Below are 17,384 nucleotides of genomic sequence, written 5' to 3' on the forward strand. Positions count from 1 at the left end.
CTCCAAATAAATAAAAAAAGCAAACACTGCAGTAACCTAGGTTAGTGCAATCGCACATTTCTGCGCCATGTTGATGACGTACTGTGTACCAACCAACCAACCCATTGACGTATGTCAATAAAGAACCAACCTCCTCTCTACTCTTTGTTTTTGTTTTGTTCTGAGTTTAATATTTTCAGCACATGCTACTTATTTCTGTTAATTCCGAACTTTCGAAGCTGTAGTTTTCTCACTATTCATCGTTGTAACGTAAGATTTTTATTTCATTTAATTCGTTTCTTTACTCTGCGTAATAACATTCCCATTATTGTTATACTCGCTGAATTTGATGCATTTTCTCACAATCAAATGGGCATATCGACGGTGTAAGTCGGCAATCACATAACTCGGTTTGCAATGTCGCAGACTTACTGCCATACCATATTTTTTAAACGGAAAACTACTCAACGGCAGTTCTTTATGATTTTTCTGCTCTATGCGTGGAAAATTCAGCAAAAACTTCAAGGAATGGTGTCAGTTTGTTAAAAAAATAACAGAGGCGGAGATTTTCAGACACCGCAAACGAGTTATGTGATTGCCGACTTACACCGTCAATATGTAGTACTAGTGTACACTTCAGTTTGTTGTCACTGTACCAATGTAAATCTGTGCCTGTCAAGTTATAGTTGTAGAAATAATTCTATGGCTCGGACACCGCTAAGGTCTTTACTTTCAGATCAGTTAGTCAGTGTGCTCCCAGATTCATAGGTTGACCAGGGAGTAGGAAAATTTTTTTGCAGTAGAGTCTTTGCCTTGTGAGTAAATTCACTTTCAGAAGAAGACGAAAGATCTTTCATCTTTATTTTTGTATCCACCCTTGGTGTCTGAATGAAGATAGCAGATCCTCGGTGCACTTAAGTAAGAAGCCTGCAAACTCATTGGGCATAAACCTGCCGCAGGTCAATTCCCCATAGGTATTCTGTATCTGCGTGTCCAATGAAAGAGGGAAAGTAATCTGAAACGGGCTCTAACAATGAGTAAAACCTAACTTAAGTAGGTAATGTGATGCATGCACATGTCTATGACACAGTTTAGAAGTCTCCTGTGATGAGATGCATTGAGTGCCACAAATATAATTTCTTTAATTTTATTTATTGCATTTTTTATCAGATTTTCAATCATGGATGATAAAATTCCTCCTACAATACGAGCATTGGATGAAACGGTAGTCAACCGTATTGCTGCTGGAGAAGTAATTCAGCGTCCTGCAAATGCCCTCAAAGAGCTGCTCGAGAACAGGTTATCCCTTTTTTCTTTTTTCCGCATTTATTTACCTCCTCATTATATTTTCTCTAAGAACAGATGTTACTAGTCTGAAAACAAGGGACCACATCCATGCTACCATGTGTGGTTATCTTTTGTCGCCACGATTCTATGACCTTTCTGAGCGTGAAAGTACTAAATGCTTGCTAAGTGCTATGATGCTGTGCTTGGCTGATGATAGGGCCATGAAAGACTAGAAGAGAAAGACTTTGTGGGTTTCCTCAATTAAACCAAAATCTTTGATAAAGAGAGTGAAAATTAGGATAAGCTCAATTCCCAATCTCTAATCATTGGTGTCTCTTCAATTTTTTGGTCTAAATTTGAACAAAATTACCTAAACAGAAATACCAACGCATGAGTGCGGAAACTTCCTAATTGAAGTGTCTTAGCTTGGTAAAATGAGTAACTCCCCGTACAAGCTGTGAAGTTGAACCTTTTTCCACAAGGCAACTTCATATTTCAACCAAGAAAGAAAAACTTTTTATGCAGTGAGATATTGTAGGCATGTTATAACTTCCTTCTTTTCGGTATTTACTAAGCTGTAGGTATCATGTGAAACAGAACGTGCATTAACACCCATTCTAACTAAGTATCTTTCATGTTAATCAATACCACTGACAAAAGGTTTTTCTTGCAAAAGCAACTTTCTCATCTAAGTAACTACGATGTCAGCATACTTAATTATAATTTTCATTTTTTTCAGTTTGGATGCCAAATCAACTAATATTCAGATAACATTAAAGGCTGGAGGTCTTAAATTATTACAGGTACTTTTCTCTTTCTTCTCCTTAATAATTTATTTACCCAGAAACTAGGAAAACAGATTTTTCTATTGCATTGTTCCAAAAGTCTTACTCCTACTCTATTTTTATCGAAGTATTTTGAAAAATTTTTCTCTATAATTTTCAGAGAGTATTCTTCCAAAATTAAAGGAAAAACATATTAACAAATCTGCCATGACCCTAACGAAAATGTATTGATTCTTCATTTCACCTCCAACTTCAAAAAGATGCTCAACATAGTTTGATGCTTCCCTGGTTTTAAGTAGGTATTTTTAATTTAGTGTAGGCAGTAAATTTGCATTCGTGCACTTGATTCTGTTTCCAAGATTGATATTTCATTGCAATGACGAAAATCTGCTTTGATGGGTGTTAATATCTTCTAATTCCTTTCAATTCTTAAGAGGTATAGGAGGACCGTTGCTCTGTTTTACAAAGACTCTCAGGAATTTACATGAAGCCTGAGAAAATGTTTAGATCATAGTATTGAGAAGCCCATTGGGAACTTTGCCATAGTAATTATGAGCCACCTTGTGATTGAAAATGATTCTATGAATACCTGAAATCGAGTTTAAGTTTGCTTATGCCTGATGAAGCAAGTATTTTTTCGGTAAAATAGAGGAGGGCAGACCTTTAAAAACTAGAATCCATTGATTAATGATATGAACTTAATGATAGATAATTATCCTGAAAAAAGTAAGGTACTAGTCATCCATAAAAATATAGTAACAAGATTGCATAAGATCATAATATTTAATTCATAATAAGTCATTAATTGTTTCGTGTAATTCAACTGAATATCGAGGAATTTACACAAATTTTTCTGGAATTGATTAAGATCACCAAAGATCACTTAATTTTCAGGTCAATATGAAGGAAAATACGAGATTTTTAGGTGTACGAGAGTATAATGTTCATGAAAGGCAGGAACTTGAGACTGCAAAAAACTACGATTTTTCTTCAATTTCGCGTAATACCACATACCTACTCCAGAGTTTGAATAGTTGCTCCCTTGCTCTCCTGCAGGTGATGGCGCAATTTTCAGGTCAATATGGCATAACATAAGCGACACTTCTTTTGAATTCATTGAATCCAAGGAAGTTCAGTGCTTTTCACATTGTTGTCGCGGGGAAAAGTGCAATTTTTACTGCAATATTTTAAAAAATTGAGAAATTGTGTGATCACTACCACAAAATAGCAACGCAGACACGATTATTCCAGCGGTTTTAAGAGTCATGATAAGTCATCTCCTCGCATAAAGTATGTAATTTTTCCAACTTCAAGCCTTTGAAAATTTTAGTTAAAGATTGATTCTGTACTTGAATTAATGAAAATTGATTTTTTTTATGTTTAACATTAATTTAACAACTTTAATAACTTTTCTCTAGTTACCAATCGCACATCTGTGTTCTCAAGCACCTCAACATTTTAGTGAATGAACCTGGCCAAAATTACAGTACAAATCTCACTTTTTTTCCTAATTTGATTTTTCTCGCAGATTCAAGATAATGGAACCGGCATTCGCAAGGAAGATCTATCCATCGTATGCAAACGTTTCACGACGAGCAAACTCAGCAGTTTTGAAGATTTAAACACAATTGCAACTTTTGGTTTTCGTGGAGAAGCCCTTGCAAGTATCAGTCATGTAGCGCATCTTACAATCATCACAAAAACATCTTTGGAGCCTTGTGCCTATAAGTACGTACAGAAATAATTTGATCTGGTAAAAATCTTGAGAGATCCGTAGCCACAATCCAATCAACCTGGTATCTTCTCAACTTTCATAGATCCAGGTACATTTGATCAAATGAATAGCCGAATCATTGAAATGGCTGGGCCATTTCTGTTTCGTCAAATATACAGTGAAACCATGATGTAACTATTTTCTATTTTTTTTCTTAAAAATTTTTGCGCTAGTCTCCATGTTTTTTCCCTTAAAAATTAATGGAATATCCCAAAATGTTTCGAAAGAAAAATCTGCTTCACCAAATTCTGAAGTTCCTTTTCAAATCAGTCCTTTGAGTATTTTTGAAGATAACTTGCTCATAATTATTTATTTCTTAGGTGCACGTATGAAGATGGAAATTTAATCGGGACCCCTAAAATGATCGCTGGAAATCAGGGAACGACTATTATAGTTGAAGATTTGTTCTATAATATAGCAACACGGAAAAAAGCATTGAAAAATCCTAGTGAAGAGTTTGCAAAAGTGGCTGATGTTGTAAGTATCTTTTTTATCCTGTGTTTTGTGACAGTCCGATGACCTGATTACCCAGGGCAACCGTAGCACAGAATTTTAATTTAATTTGAAAAACCGCTATTTTCTTACATTGTTTGATGTACTTGCCTACATTTACTCTTGACTCAAGCAAAAAGTAGTAGCAAATATTTTTTTTTTTTTTTTAACCAAGAACAAAAATTTTGCAAATTATTTATAATATTGAAAACATTAAATTCGTTGTTAATTTCAAGTATTTGACAGGGAACTAATTCTGTTCACAATTTTCAAACTTCTTATAGGATTTTTCATTGGAAAAACGTTTTTGCATTTCTGGACCTCTCCCCAAAAATATAGTGTGACTACTTTCATGATATCTACTTACATTTAGATAATATTGTGTTGTAATTCATGTCATGAAGCTGGAATCACACGTTAGATTTGACAGCTGATTATGGGAGTCAAGAATCATCGCTCAACAGCTAAAATTTCGTAAATTTGAGTTATTTTCATCCAGATTTGTATCAAATTTACTCAAATAGTTCAGATAAATGATAATTGCTGAGCTTCTATCTTCATCAATGCCCTGAATTTTGCATGTTACGCTCAAAATTTAGACATCGGGCTGATGGCCTGCACAATCAAGCCACATTCAGCGTATGATTTCGGCTTAAGTCACTCTTTACCTATTGATTATACATTGAAGGGTCCAACAAACACAGGGTGCCCCAAATCGAATTGCAAAAACTTCAGGGGTGGATTCTTTACTCTGAATACTGAAGTGGGCTTATTTAAAGCAAAAAGAATTATATCAATGTTGATTTGAGCTTTATCATGCATGTATTTATATGAATCTCAGGGCTCATTTCAGAATGGTCATAGTTCCCTTTGATTTAAAAGGTCCAAATAAGACAATTTTGCTCCAAGACATCTTTTCACTTGAGCCGTTTTGGAGCAGTGGCAAAAAATTTTTGCAGGGTCGTTGTACAGTTCTCTGTAGGTAAAATGTTGCGGAAAAAAGAAAATGTTTCTTAAAAAGTAAAAAAAAACTCATTTCTAAGTGAGGAAAAAACTAATAAAAATCTGATTGTCGAGTTGATGTAGTAAGGCTATGCCTGAAGCTGAGTTCAGCTAATCAGCAAACGCTGATTCTCCCTGGCTTCGTAGATGTCCCCAAAGTGGTTACGGTTATAGCGTGAATAAAGACTCTGTGGGTCAAGATGATTTGTCTAAATTTTTTTACACTCTCTGGAAAAAGTATCGTATGTTGTAGTTTTATGTATTACCTTTTATTTTGAAGCACCTATCTTTACACTTAATTCTGAATCACTCACTTTATGTCTCTCCTTATAGGTAAGTAAATATGCTGTTCACAATCCCAAAGTAGGTTTTTGCTTGAAAAAACAAGGAGAAAGCTTGACTGACATTCGAACACATCCAAACTCAACCCATGTTGATAATATCAAAGCAATTTATGGAACCAATGTAGCAAGGTGAGTCGTCTATTGTTCTTTACCAATCTAAACATTATTTGTGAGGTCCGGTGGAGAATATTTTCTGTCAGTCGTAGTTTTTTTTCACTTTTACTCCAGAGAGATTCTAGAGGTCCATCGCCTTAGCAAGAAATCTGTTTCTTAAATTGAGAAAGATGCTTTCCCCTCGATACAATATTCAATGTCTGTTTAAATGAATTTTGAATCTTTTCTTTACATTAAATATTTCTTGTTTATTCTTTCTCTATGATTTGTGGCCCTAGATAGGCTGTTTTCCTACATGACCACAGTGTTGCGTTTGTACCAGAAAGGAACGACTCCTGAGGGATTGATCAGCACACGTTTGTCAACGTAAGTGTTGATTAATGTTCTGCCAAGCCTGATCTGTGAGAAAAAAAAGATGTCAGTCGCCAAGAAACTTGAATTGACTAATACTCGTAAATGTTGTCCAGGATAACTACTCCACCATTTCAGAATATTTGACTGAATTGTACCACAGTCATTTCAAAATTTGTCTTTGCTAAGTTCAACTTCCACTTTTTACATCTGTTTGCTCATACTTACTGGCTTGTCATACTTTTTCATTATATCTTCTTTATCTAAAGTTTGATCGAGGTGAAATCTGTTTATTTTTGTAGAGAATTGCTGGAAGTAGACTTGGAGGATGAAAAAATGAAGATTAAGTTTAAAGGATTTATTTCAAATGCAAACTACGCAACCAAAAAACCTCATTTTCTTTTGTTCATTAATCACAGATTAGTCGATTCAACAGGTCAGTAACTCCGAATTTTATTTTATTGAAACACTTTGGTTTAATATGTCTCAGGGGAGAAACTGATTCAGCAATATTCATTTTGAACCTGATAATGTTGAAATTGCATGAGTCATTTGGTTTGAAATTTCAAGACTTACTTGGTGACGAGGCAAGATGTGTACGCAGATCATGTGACAGCAAGAATATAGATACTAATCATCGATTGGAAGGCTCAAAAACTTTCTTTTTAAGTTTAAATGTTTCAACTGTGTATCTTATTTTCCTTTTTATCATAAATTTTCTAACAAAGTATTTAATGCAAATGTGAAGTATTTTGTGTTGAATGGAGTCTCCCTTTTTGTTTCAGCCCTACGCAAAGCCTTAGAGAATATCTATAGTTTGTACTTGGCGAAGAATTCCTACCCTTTTATGTACCTGAGCTTGGAACTTGATCCAAGAAATGTTGATGTCAATGTACATCCGACAAAGCATGAAGTATTTTTCCTTCATGAGGAAGTCATCATCGAAAAAGTGAAATCTGCCATTGAGGCCAAGTTGGCAGGTGCAGACCACTCTCGTGCATTTTACTTAAAGGTAACCTCCAGTCATTTTTCCTAGACTTTTTAGATATTTTTGGTATCTTTATTTTACAGAATTTAATTGATATACTTCCAACAGCCCTCTCAGAAGTAAGTTAACTCATTATTCAAGTCCACTATCATAAAGATATGCGTCGTCTCTACAATTTTTAAAATATCTGTTTCTATTTTACTCTTTTCAGAAAAAATAAATCAGCTTTGTTGCTGGTAAGAACAGTTTATTGTGATTTGTGACAACAATGCCAACCTACTTCTCCTTAGATTCATTTTTGTCTTCAGTATCTATAATGAGTTTTTAGTAGAACATGCTGCCTGCCACGGTGTTTTAGCACTTATTTCCTAACAGGCCACAGAAACACGCAACTAATGTCCCTTGGAAATTTGAATGCTGTTTGCCGATATATTCTCTGAGGAAAACGACGATGGTGGGATTGTTAAGCTCAACTTGTTTTGACACAAGAATTATTCTGCAGTCTTAAGACTCCAAAATGCATTTGGTGTTTTAAATATGTAACAGGAGTTGAGTAAATTAATTTCAATAATGATTTACTCAAGATTGACAGCTCACTGTTTTTAAATTTGTCTCAGTTATTCCATTGAAACACAGCTCTTGTATAAGAGGTCAAAGAAAATGAAATAAGAAACTCTAAAATGTTTTACATTAAAGTTAACAATTAAATTTAAATGTTAATTGGTTGAAATTCAAATTTACTTTAGATTGGTTCTTCCATTTACCTTAAAATGCTGTCAACTTTATTTACAGTCAAAATTTTTACCATCGAAGCCAACAATACCGAGTAAAGAAGAAAACCCAGTCAAAAACAAAGATAAAGAAGCCCCAGTAGCACCATGTAAAATGGTTCGTACTGATCCAAAAGCTCAAAAAATGGATAAATTTTTACTCCCTTCTCAGTCATCTGATTGTGATAAAGACAGCCAGCCGAAAAAAGTTATAGCTCCAGCATTCAAGAAGACTTCAAGTACCAATGCCCAACGGTAAGTAAAGAAAGAATGATCGCTGCCTATTATTTTGTGTCTCATGAATGATCAATGTATTGTATCCCCATTGTTATATTTAGGATAGGAATAAAAGTCAATTAGACTTAAGAATTCATGCATCTCAGCCGGCTAGATACTAACTTTGAAAAAAGCATATAGACCATCAAGGGTGGAACCATGAAAAAACCCGCATCAAGATTTGTTACATGCTTCAATTTATTCATTTAGAGACAACATTTTGACTTAACATCACAGCCATGGTGTTTATTCTGTAAAGACACTCATTGTGATGGAGAAAAAAAAAAAAAAAACAGAGCTTTTCCCCCTCCAAAGATATGCTTTTAAGAGCAACATTAGCCACGACCAACCAGCAAGGCAACTCCAGATGCATTTAGGGTTTAATTGGAACCATCATCAGTGCAGCGCTGTCAGTTTTTTTATTAATTAATTTGGCACCTGCTGTATTGCGGTTTTTCGCACTATTCGAGATAGAATCTTTTCGTCTTACTTCTTACTTACCAGTGGTGTGGTGTGCTTTGTCCTGTAACTCCATCTGAATGACTTTTTTTTTTATCAAATCATAGTTCACAGAAGATAAAGTATGGTTACTCGACTCACAAGACCAGTAATACTTGTGTCAGGATAACATGCGAAGGCACCAATGGCAGTGTAGTTAAAATGAAAACGCTCGCCAATATGGTGCATTTTTCTTTTCCTGTTGTTGTTTTGAGTACCTCTGACTTCAATTTAGAAATTTCCCTTTGCTTGTCAATGGGTTCAATGGCTACTAAATCATAAAAATGTGAAAATCAAATAAAAGCCATGTTGGTGCGATCAAGAAAATATGTGAAATAAGTGATGAAAAAATACAAATACATTTATCTCATTTTCATTTGTCATTGTTTAATTTTTTCATTACTACTTCAACAGGCGAGAAATCAATCTGACTAGCGTTCTCTCTTTGCGGCGAGAAATTGAAGAACAATGTAGTGTAACCCTCCGAGAAATATTCAATCAATCCACGTATGTTGGCTGCACAAAACCTCATTGGCTTCTTTTTCAAAGCACTACAAATTTATTCTGTGCTAATATCCAGACAATCATGTAAGTTCTTTGCTCTAGACTGTTAGAGTATCCATCAATTTATTATCTTATACATTTTTTAAAAATCACGAAGGTGATGATCAGTCAGTATATTTTTCTTAAACTTCATTTTTGTTCAAACTTTGAAAATTGACTAAAAATGTACCATTCCATTCACTTTATCAATATAAAGTCTTTCTGGCAGACAGTTGATCTTAACTTTGTATCACCTATCCATTCCAGTTTTTGTAATGACTTTTAATGCAACTATCGGCGTAGTTCTAATAATAGGCCAGTAATTTGCACCATTATAAAACTATTTTTCCTATGTTTTTCACTCCAGGTCGGAGGCATTTTATCAAATCCTTTTGTACGAGTTTGGAAATTTTGGAGCGATAAAATATTCCGTAAGTAAAAAATCACGCATTCTGGTACTTATGTCAAAACTGTCTATGACCTGAAAAACTGGGAAAAGTCAGGGTGAAAATACATAGACCCCAAAATATAGATCCACACTGAGTAAGAAAAGTCAGGGAATTTTTGTGCAATCAATCAAAAAACGCCCATTGTTACATCTGCTCAGTAGCACGTTAATCCATCCAATAGTATTCATTAACATCTGTATTCCAAATGTACAGCTAAATTTTTCTGTCGAAGATGAGGAATGTAATCAATCATATGTTGATGGTAAAACTACCAGATCATGTATCTCATTTGCAGTGCTTTAACAATTTCTGCTCCTATTTTATTTTTTTGAAGGAGAACTAATCCATGTCATTCCTTGAAATTTTCACAGAGAAGAAAAATCTTGGAAGTTTTCAAAAATTGAAAAGGAGTAGTTTTCCATTTAAAAAAGAAACTCTGACATGAAGACTGCAACATCGCAAATCGAGATACAGAGTCTGATAGTTTCACGGTCAATTTGTTGTGTCTTAGTGGTTCCACACCATTTTCAGACTGCCTTGGGCGGTTTATACTTGTCTGTGTTTTCATGATCTAAAAGATTGGTAAAAGCCTTTTTGTGGCTCTTATAATTAGCAGAAAGGATAATTGAGAATTTCAAAGAAAAATTTCAACAATTCAGGAAGTTTTTTGAATTGAATCATTGATCGCCACTGGTCCTTAAAAAACTCAGTCCTAAAACCTCAAATTTCCATTAATTTTTTTTCTCAACACCAAGGGGTAAAGTCACCCTCCACTCACTCCCAATCGCAACCACTGGAAGGTTGGTGCAAGTATCAGGGTGGCATTAGCAATAAGTTAGAAGCCAACATGGTGTCCAAAGTATTTTTTATGACAATTGTTTTATACAGAGACTACAAGATCAGTTTTCTGTAGCCTTGTGCTGAATGATTATGGACCTTCAATTAGATTTCCTTTTGCAAAAAGGAACCAATAGCATTCCAACGTTGCTAGGATTGCGCCACTTAAATTATTTGCGATAGTAAAACTTAAATCATGCCAAAATAAAATTACATAGGTAATTTTCGTCTTGAATTTATAGTTTCTTGGAAGTAAAGATACAAATTGTTTAGATGATAAGTTTATGTTTGCAAGGTAGAAATAGTTGCTTAATCTTAGGGACATTTGAATGCTCTTGGTTCCTCTTTGCAAAATGCAATCCAATTTAAGTTACGCAAAACCGCCTTCTTTTAGCCTGTGAAAATGTGTAAGATTTTACCTATATGTACCATGCATCATCAGGGTATATTTTTTTTTAAAAACAAAAACAAGAAAAAAGGAAATTAATCCATACTAGATTATTTCTTTTTGAAATTAATTTTATGAATGGAATGATATCCCATTAGCTTTATGTGTGCTAGTATTCTAGGTGCATTGTTCCAGTTGAACTTATTGCTTTGTTTCCAAATTGAGAATGGACCACTAGACTAGGTACGAATTTCAGCATTCTGATACATGTTTCTCAACCAAAATTTCACGTAAAATGCGATGCGCATAGCAAAAGTTACCGAAATCAACTCCTTACGAAGACATTTAATGATTCATGATGCGTGAATTCAAACCACCCGCTCACGAAAACTCAATGCTCTACGTGTTTCACATCGCGCGCTAAACTTCCATCATGATAGTCTCTGCAATATAAAAATCTGGAAACCTCAATCTTGACGGTTTGGCTCAGCTATAGCAAATTTCTTGTGGTTTTAACAACATATAATGGGAAATGAACATTGCTCGATGGAGAAGCTTGCTGAAACCGTTGTAGTGCGCGATTCGACTCGAGTAGAGCTTTGAGTTTCTTGTGAGCGGGCAGTTCAAATTCCTCGTAACCAATGTGAAGTAAAAACGTTGAAATCTTCGTTAGGAGTTAGTTTCAGTAATATTCGTTGCGCTAATCGTGTTTTTCGTGAAATTCTGGTTAAGAAACATGTATCAGATTGCTTAAATTCCTGCCTTGTCTAGTGGTCCATTGCAATTTTTGGCACCCAAAAGAAATGTCTCTTACTAAACGCAGAACCCCTTCTGGTGATTGATCATTAAACTTTCTCAAGTTTGGAGGAATGTAAATCTACTGCATAGGGTGTCTACATGTCTGGAAAACTAAGGACTGTCAGGGAATTTCATCAGGCTAGGAAAAGAATGGAAAAAGGAGAGAATTAACAAAAAAGACTAGAAATTTGAAAAATCTGGGAACTTTCTACTTAAGAAATCATCAGCGCTGTCGGCATAATCAAACGGAGTCTCAATCTGGTTAGGTACTCAGTGCTCTGGAGAAGAATAATTTTTAAGAAAGAATTGCAATTTTAGGTAACAATTGGATTGCATTTTTCAATAAGGATCCAGGAGCTATCTCTGGCTCTTTCTTAAAATCACATATCTGCATAGAGAAACCAACGTCATGTATGTTGTCTCTAAAATGGGCCAGAAATAGTGGTTCCTGATTGCAAAATGTAATCCAATTAATACCTAACTAATAGACTCATTTGTGTCTATCATGTGGAGCGAAATTAATTCCAGAAAATTTTTTTTCCGGTTCTAGGAGTGTAAAATTGTTCATGTGAGAAGTCAAGGAATTTTGATTAATTAAGTCAGGGGAAACCTAGGAAAATCAGGGAATTTTTTCCTGCTGAGTCTATAGACACAGTGTGAAGGAACATTTTTACTCTCACAGAAAAAAGATCAAGTGATGTTTAACTCTTTTTCAAGTCCTCAAAACTTCAAAAATGTATTTTTTTCTTATTTCTCCTCATGGTTGGATATCTTTTCTTGGCATTTTCCATTCATTTTCTACTTCGTTTCATCCTTAATTTGTCTTTTGTCGACTTAGGAGCCCATGGAAATAAAAGCACTCCTGCTTTTGGGATTGGAACTTGATGAAGCCAAGAAGTACTTAGAAGATGGGCCTGCTGAAGAAGTTGTGCAAAAAGCACTTGCTAAACTGAAGAAGCGAGCACTTATGTTAGACGACTATTTCTCTCTTGAAATGAATGAGGAGCAGAATCTCATCACTATTCCACTCCTTCTTGGTAAGAAACCTATCATATGTCTAAATTCTCCTACAATTTATCTTCATCAGTCCCATCCAAGAACAAAAAGTTATGTTTTTTTAGCTGTGTAATTAGCTTTAAAATAAAATCCCCAAAGTAGCCCTGAAAGAATGTAGATTATACTGATCTAAGAATGAAGAATAACTTGTTAGGTATGAACATGTGTGACCAAAATTGTGAGACTCGGAGGACAAGGTACATAACTGCAGTTTCTGCCATTTAAAGGAATACGCATTTAAAGGTTCAAAATTACATGGAGACTTATGACAGAAAGAAAGGACTTTTGTTAAATAGGAAACTACTAAACCTCATCCCTTAAAAACTTCTGTGGTTTATATTTTTTTGAAAAGTTCAAGGAATGATGTTGATTTGTTCTCCCTCCAAAAAATTAAATGGGAATGGAAATTTTGAAACACAGCAAAGGAGATTCATAGTTCAGGAGTTTCATCGTTGACACTACAATTAGAGTTCATTGAGCTGGGAGTTCTTTGGAATCAATCAAGGCAATCAGTCAATCAATTAATGAGCGATTCTTGTTCAATTTGGTGTGACTGATATGATGCTTGGTTTTGGTTCTAATATCCCTTTCAATCTGGATTATGCACTGTTGATTCATTGACATTGTACTTTGCCTTCTGCCACTCTCATTTGACTTGTCCTCTTCTCTCTCTTTCACTTTTGAAAGGACGTGGCTTCGGTTTGGGCTGTTGCTGCATGCAACCCTATACTGCGAATCTCTTTCAATTTTCACCGACTGACTTCAATAAGTACCTATTTGGGATTGTAACCTAACTGGTTTTTTTTTGTTTTGTTTTTTTTGGTTTTTTTTTTGGGGGGGGGGGGTGGAATAAGATTTGAATTTTCTCTTTTCTGTTATGCTTTTCAAAGAATTTTTTGTTTGTTTTTTCCTTGTCACACTTGGAGCAACAGCTTTGTTTTCTTTTGTCTACTGCAAGAATTATACAGTAGACTTAGCTCAGTAATATCTGGTGGTAGTATTGTGGAGCACCCCTCCTGGAGTAAATATAACCAAAGAATGCTTCACAACCAAGTCCATATGTCTTGGTTAATTTTCCTCCAACGTTTTTTTGTATCGAATTCCAACATACCTTCTTTGTTTTCAGATGATTACATTCCTCCTCAAGAAGGTTTACCCATGTACCTTCTGCGTCTGGCTTTTGAAGTTGATTGGACATCCGAAATCGAGTGTTTCAGGACATTTTGTCGTGTCACTGCAGAGTATTATGGCTCCTTCAAGGTAAGAAATTTAGCCTTATATATGAGTGTTATGTTGCAGAAGGTAGTGGAAATGAATTGCCTGTACTATTAATTACCCTCCTCTGTGTCAATTGCCAAGTATTTCCCTAAAAGTAAATAATCACAAAAAAATTTCAGGGTAAATATTTATCATTTCTTTATTCCTCAATATACATTATGATTTCCTATCAGTGTGCTAAGTCTACCTCTTCATTTTTTGGTGACTAATTGATGTGGTAAAGTGAGCTAACATCAGTGTCCTCCGGCAGTCACAAAAATTAAGTGAATGCATAAATATGCCTGACTCAAAGAGGTTAGTGAGTAACATTAATTTCTCATTACAATCCGAATAGAATACTCTCTTAAAACACTGTTTACTCATTTCTTGACTTTCTTCAAAGAGGTAGATAAATCTAATGTTTTATGTTCTATGACCCCAAAAGTTATCTTGGAATGAATCTAAAATTACTGATGTTGTCGTACAAAAAACCGAGAGTTAGCCTATTTGAAGAAAATTGTAAAAGTTATTGAAATTTGGTTCAAAAGAGGTGGTAGCTCATTTTACTAGCTTTTTATCAAGCCACTGTCGAGCTCAACTGGTAATGAACTTGTTTTTTTACAGCAATGTAAAGGTTGCCATTATCAATGTTGCTGTGTCCTTATAAACTACGAGAGTGAAGGGTTTTTTTTTAACATTGTAAAAATTGCTGCTGTAAAGGGAATTTTTGATCAAATGAGCTCAATAATGGCTCCATAGAAAGCTAGTAATGTAGGCTGAAACATTCAGTAAACTGTATTTCAATACCTTTAAAAATTTTCTCTAAACAGGCTACTTTTCAGTTTTTTGAGACAGCCTTTGTACATTTTAAATTATTATTAATTCATTTTGTGCGTCCATCATCATAGTATTCATGAAGTTATGGTGAGTAATTTCTCTAATCTTTCTTTTCTCTTTTCTCTCATTTTATTCTAGTATTTGACCAGATCTTCAAATTGGCAGAAATTAGTGGAACACACTTTTTTCCCGGTAGTCAAATCTCAGTTCCTACCTCCAATGAATTTTTCAGACAACAAATGTTTGCTTCTCATTGAAGATATTCAAAACCTTTACAAAGTTTTTGAGCGTTGTTGATCTATCACTACTTTTTGGAGTATTTTTAAACCAGGAAACAAAATATCTTCAACATCGAAAGAATCTTTGAGAGGAATACTCACAATACTCAGAATGAGAAAAAGATAACACTTTAAGTTGTCCCAAGCAAGAAGTTTCGTATTTTATATGTTTTACCCTTTTGATATTACTGTCTACTTATGCCTCTTCAGGAGTCCGATAACCATTTGTGATTTTATTTTGATTACTTTTATTTGTTTAATTTCTTTGTACGGGCTGTTGTAGATTTTTGCAAGAGCTGAAGAGAAATGTGCATACTTGTATTCCATGTAAAATTGCTCAAAAATCACCCTGTTCAAATGTTCCTCCCATACTGTGAGGTGAGGAGTGAGCCTTTGCAAACCTAGTTATAGTGCCTTTTAAATGTACACTATTCAAACTGCTTTTTAGCTCTGACGTCTGTCTGCAACAGCCAAATATTGATATCATGAACCTAGTGGTGGCTAAACTAGGAAAATGTATCTTGATTAGCCGTATCACAGACTTTCCTTGTATTCATTCATGCTTTAATTGTTTACCTTTATCTCTTTGTAAGCCCCAAAAATTATTGAGACAGTTCTAGGATAGTCAGAGTAATGTAACTTTTTGCAACATGTTCCGATGTCCAATTATCCAAGTGCACTACTGTCCCATCATTAAAGCGTGCCATTCTCAGATTTCATTTTTAGAAGTGGCAGGCAGTGTTCAAATTATTAATTGAAATATATTTCGCCCTTCGAGCGAGGAGGTCATTATTTTTTTTCAAAAAACTCCACTACTCAAACTTTATTGAATTTATCAACCGCTACTAAAAGTAAACCTCCTCATTTCCATTGTTTATATTCATTGTAATTATTATTGGAGCTTTTCTGTGATATTTTGCGGTGATCAAACCGTTCATGATTTTTTAATATTTTTTTTAAATGTACCAGTTGTTAAGAAATGTTTTGTCCTTTTCTCAGGTAATTGTAGTACTTCTTGTTAGTTCATGTTTTATGAAAATGACTTTGAAATACATGAAACCACACACCTAAGTTTTGATTATTTTTATTGCTCATGACTCCTGAGTACCTATCGCCATTTCATGAAAAGTGCACTGCAGCTAGCACTGGAAGTGTCAGATGTTGATCAACGTAGAGTCCAATTCATTGCCTTAAATTATCTTTGTAGCTTCATTTACTCCATTAACGAAGCAATAATAATAAATATAAAAAAATTTTGAATTTTTTTTTTTTTTAAAAAACAAGCTCTGGTTAATTTTGTGTCACTAACTTCGAAAGTGACGTCCATTTTTTATTAGCCTTTGTTTTTGTGTCTAATGCATATGAAAACCCCCATTTTACCGCACTGTACCTCCCCCTCACGAAAACAAATGTTGGGTGCAGAAACCAAGGCTACTAAAAACGAATGTCATTTTCGAACTTGAGGACCCAATATCAGTGGAAGTCAGCCATCGAACTTGCATTCTTCTTTTGGTGACATTGTCATTCATTTTCGATCAACTGGTAAACCACACAATGACCACAGAGTAATTTTAAAAGCAATGAATGGCCACTAAGTTTCATCAATACTTTTAGGTTTGAAAAAAAAAAAAAAAAGCAGGACTCTAGGTGAAAGCAAATGATAAGGGTTGATCCAAACCTTTACCATTACTGGTACTGGTACGCTGCACCTGTTACCAACTCTGTCAAAATAGAGGTCCCAGTTGAATTTTTTCCCCTCTCAAAATAATGTGATGTAGGTAACAGTTTGTTATAAAACAAGATTCCGGAGATATATTCTAATGTCCCCTTCCTCCTCATTCAAAAATAAAGAAATTGTTCATTTCATTAACATAGTTCCAGTTCTTTCCATTTATTCATTTGGATGGAAATGGTCTATCTGCAAAATGGTTCAATTTGTCATCATGTACCAGTAAAGGAAAAAGGGGTTTTCATCCAAAAGACTCTTGAAAAATCTATTCTTTCAAAGGCTAAGCGCGGTAAATCGCACGGATTCCTGAGCCGAAGCAAAAAGCGCCTTCATTTCTATCTTCAGGCAACACGGACATCTATGAAGTTGTAACAGCACTAAACAAATCCCTCGTGATTTTATTTTAACTTTAAGAATCGTTTCTTGTCGCATAATTTTTTTTTTTTTTTTTCTAAAGTTAAATCCATGTGAATTCAACTCAACAAGAGTTTTTTTTTTTTTTTTTTTTAAAAAAAAAAAAGCGTCGTTTTGCTATCGTTAAGTTGAATTGAT

General features: G+C 34.6%; 1 protein-coding gene across 1 annotated transcript; it reads left to right on the forward strand.

Moving 5' to 3' along the window:
* The first annotated feature begins 94 nt into the window (after positions 1-94).
* On the forward strand, positions 95-16,174 carry LOC109039162 (DNA mismatch repair ATPase Mlh1). Its single transcript, XM_019054541.2, has 14 exons — positions 95-249; positions 1,150-1,278; positions 2,006-2,069; positions 3,580-3,779; positions 4,146-4,302; positions 5,653-5,792; positions 6,431-6,564; positions 6,914-7,140; positions 7,909-8,141; positions 9,075-9,248; positions 9,571-9,634; positions 12,514-12,712; positions 13,858-13,991; positions 14,964-16,174. Exons 2-14 carry the CDS (start codon positions 1,160-1,162, stop codon positions 15,120-15,122), a joined length of 2,004 nt encoding a protein of 667 aa, XP_018910086.2. The 5' UTR covers positions 95-249; positions 1,150-1,159; the 3' UTR covers positions 15,123-16,174.
* The last annotated feature ends 1,210 nt before the right edge of the window (positions 16,175-17,384 follow it).

This window comes from Bemisia tabaci, chromosome 6 (genome assembly GCF_918797505.1).
Source record: "Bemisia tabaci chromosome 6, PGI_BMITA_v3".
Classification (NCBI taxonomy): domain Eukaryota; kingdom Metazoa; phylum Arthropoda; class Insecta; order Hemiptera; family Aleyrodidae; genus Bemisia; species Bemisia tabaci.

Bases quoted from the DNA above. Each gene is read 5' to 3' on its own strand.
- LOC109039162 (XM_019054541.2), top strand. From the start codon at position 1,160: ATGGATGATAAAATTCCTCCTACAATACGAGCATTGGATGAAACGGTA. The intron at 2,070-3,579 runs GTACTTTTCTCT...TTTTTCTCGCAG, and splicing joins GAGGTCTTAAATTATTACAG to ATTCAAGATAATGGAACCGG. The intron at 9,635-12,513 runs GTAAGTAAAAAA...TTGTCGACTTAG, and splicing joins TTGGAGCGATAAAATATTCC to GAGCCCATGGAAATAAAAGC.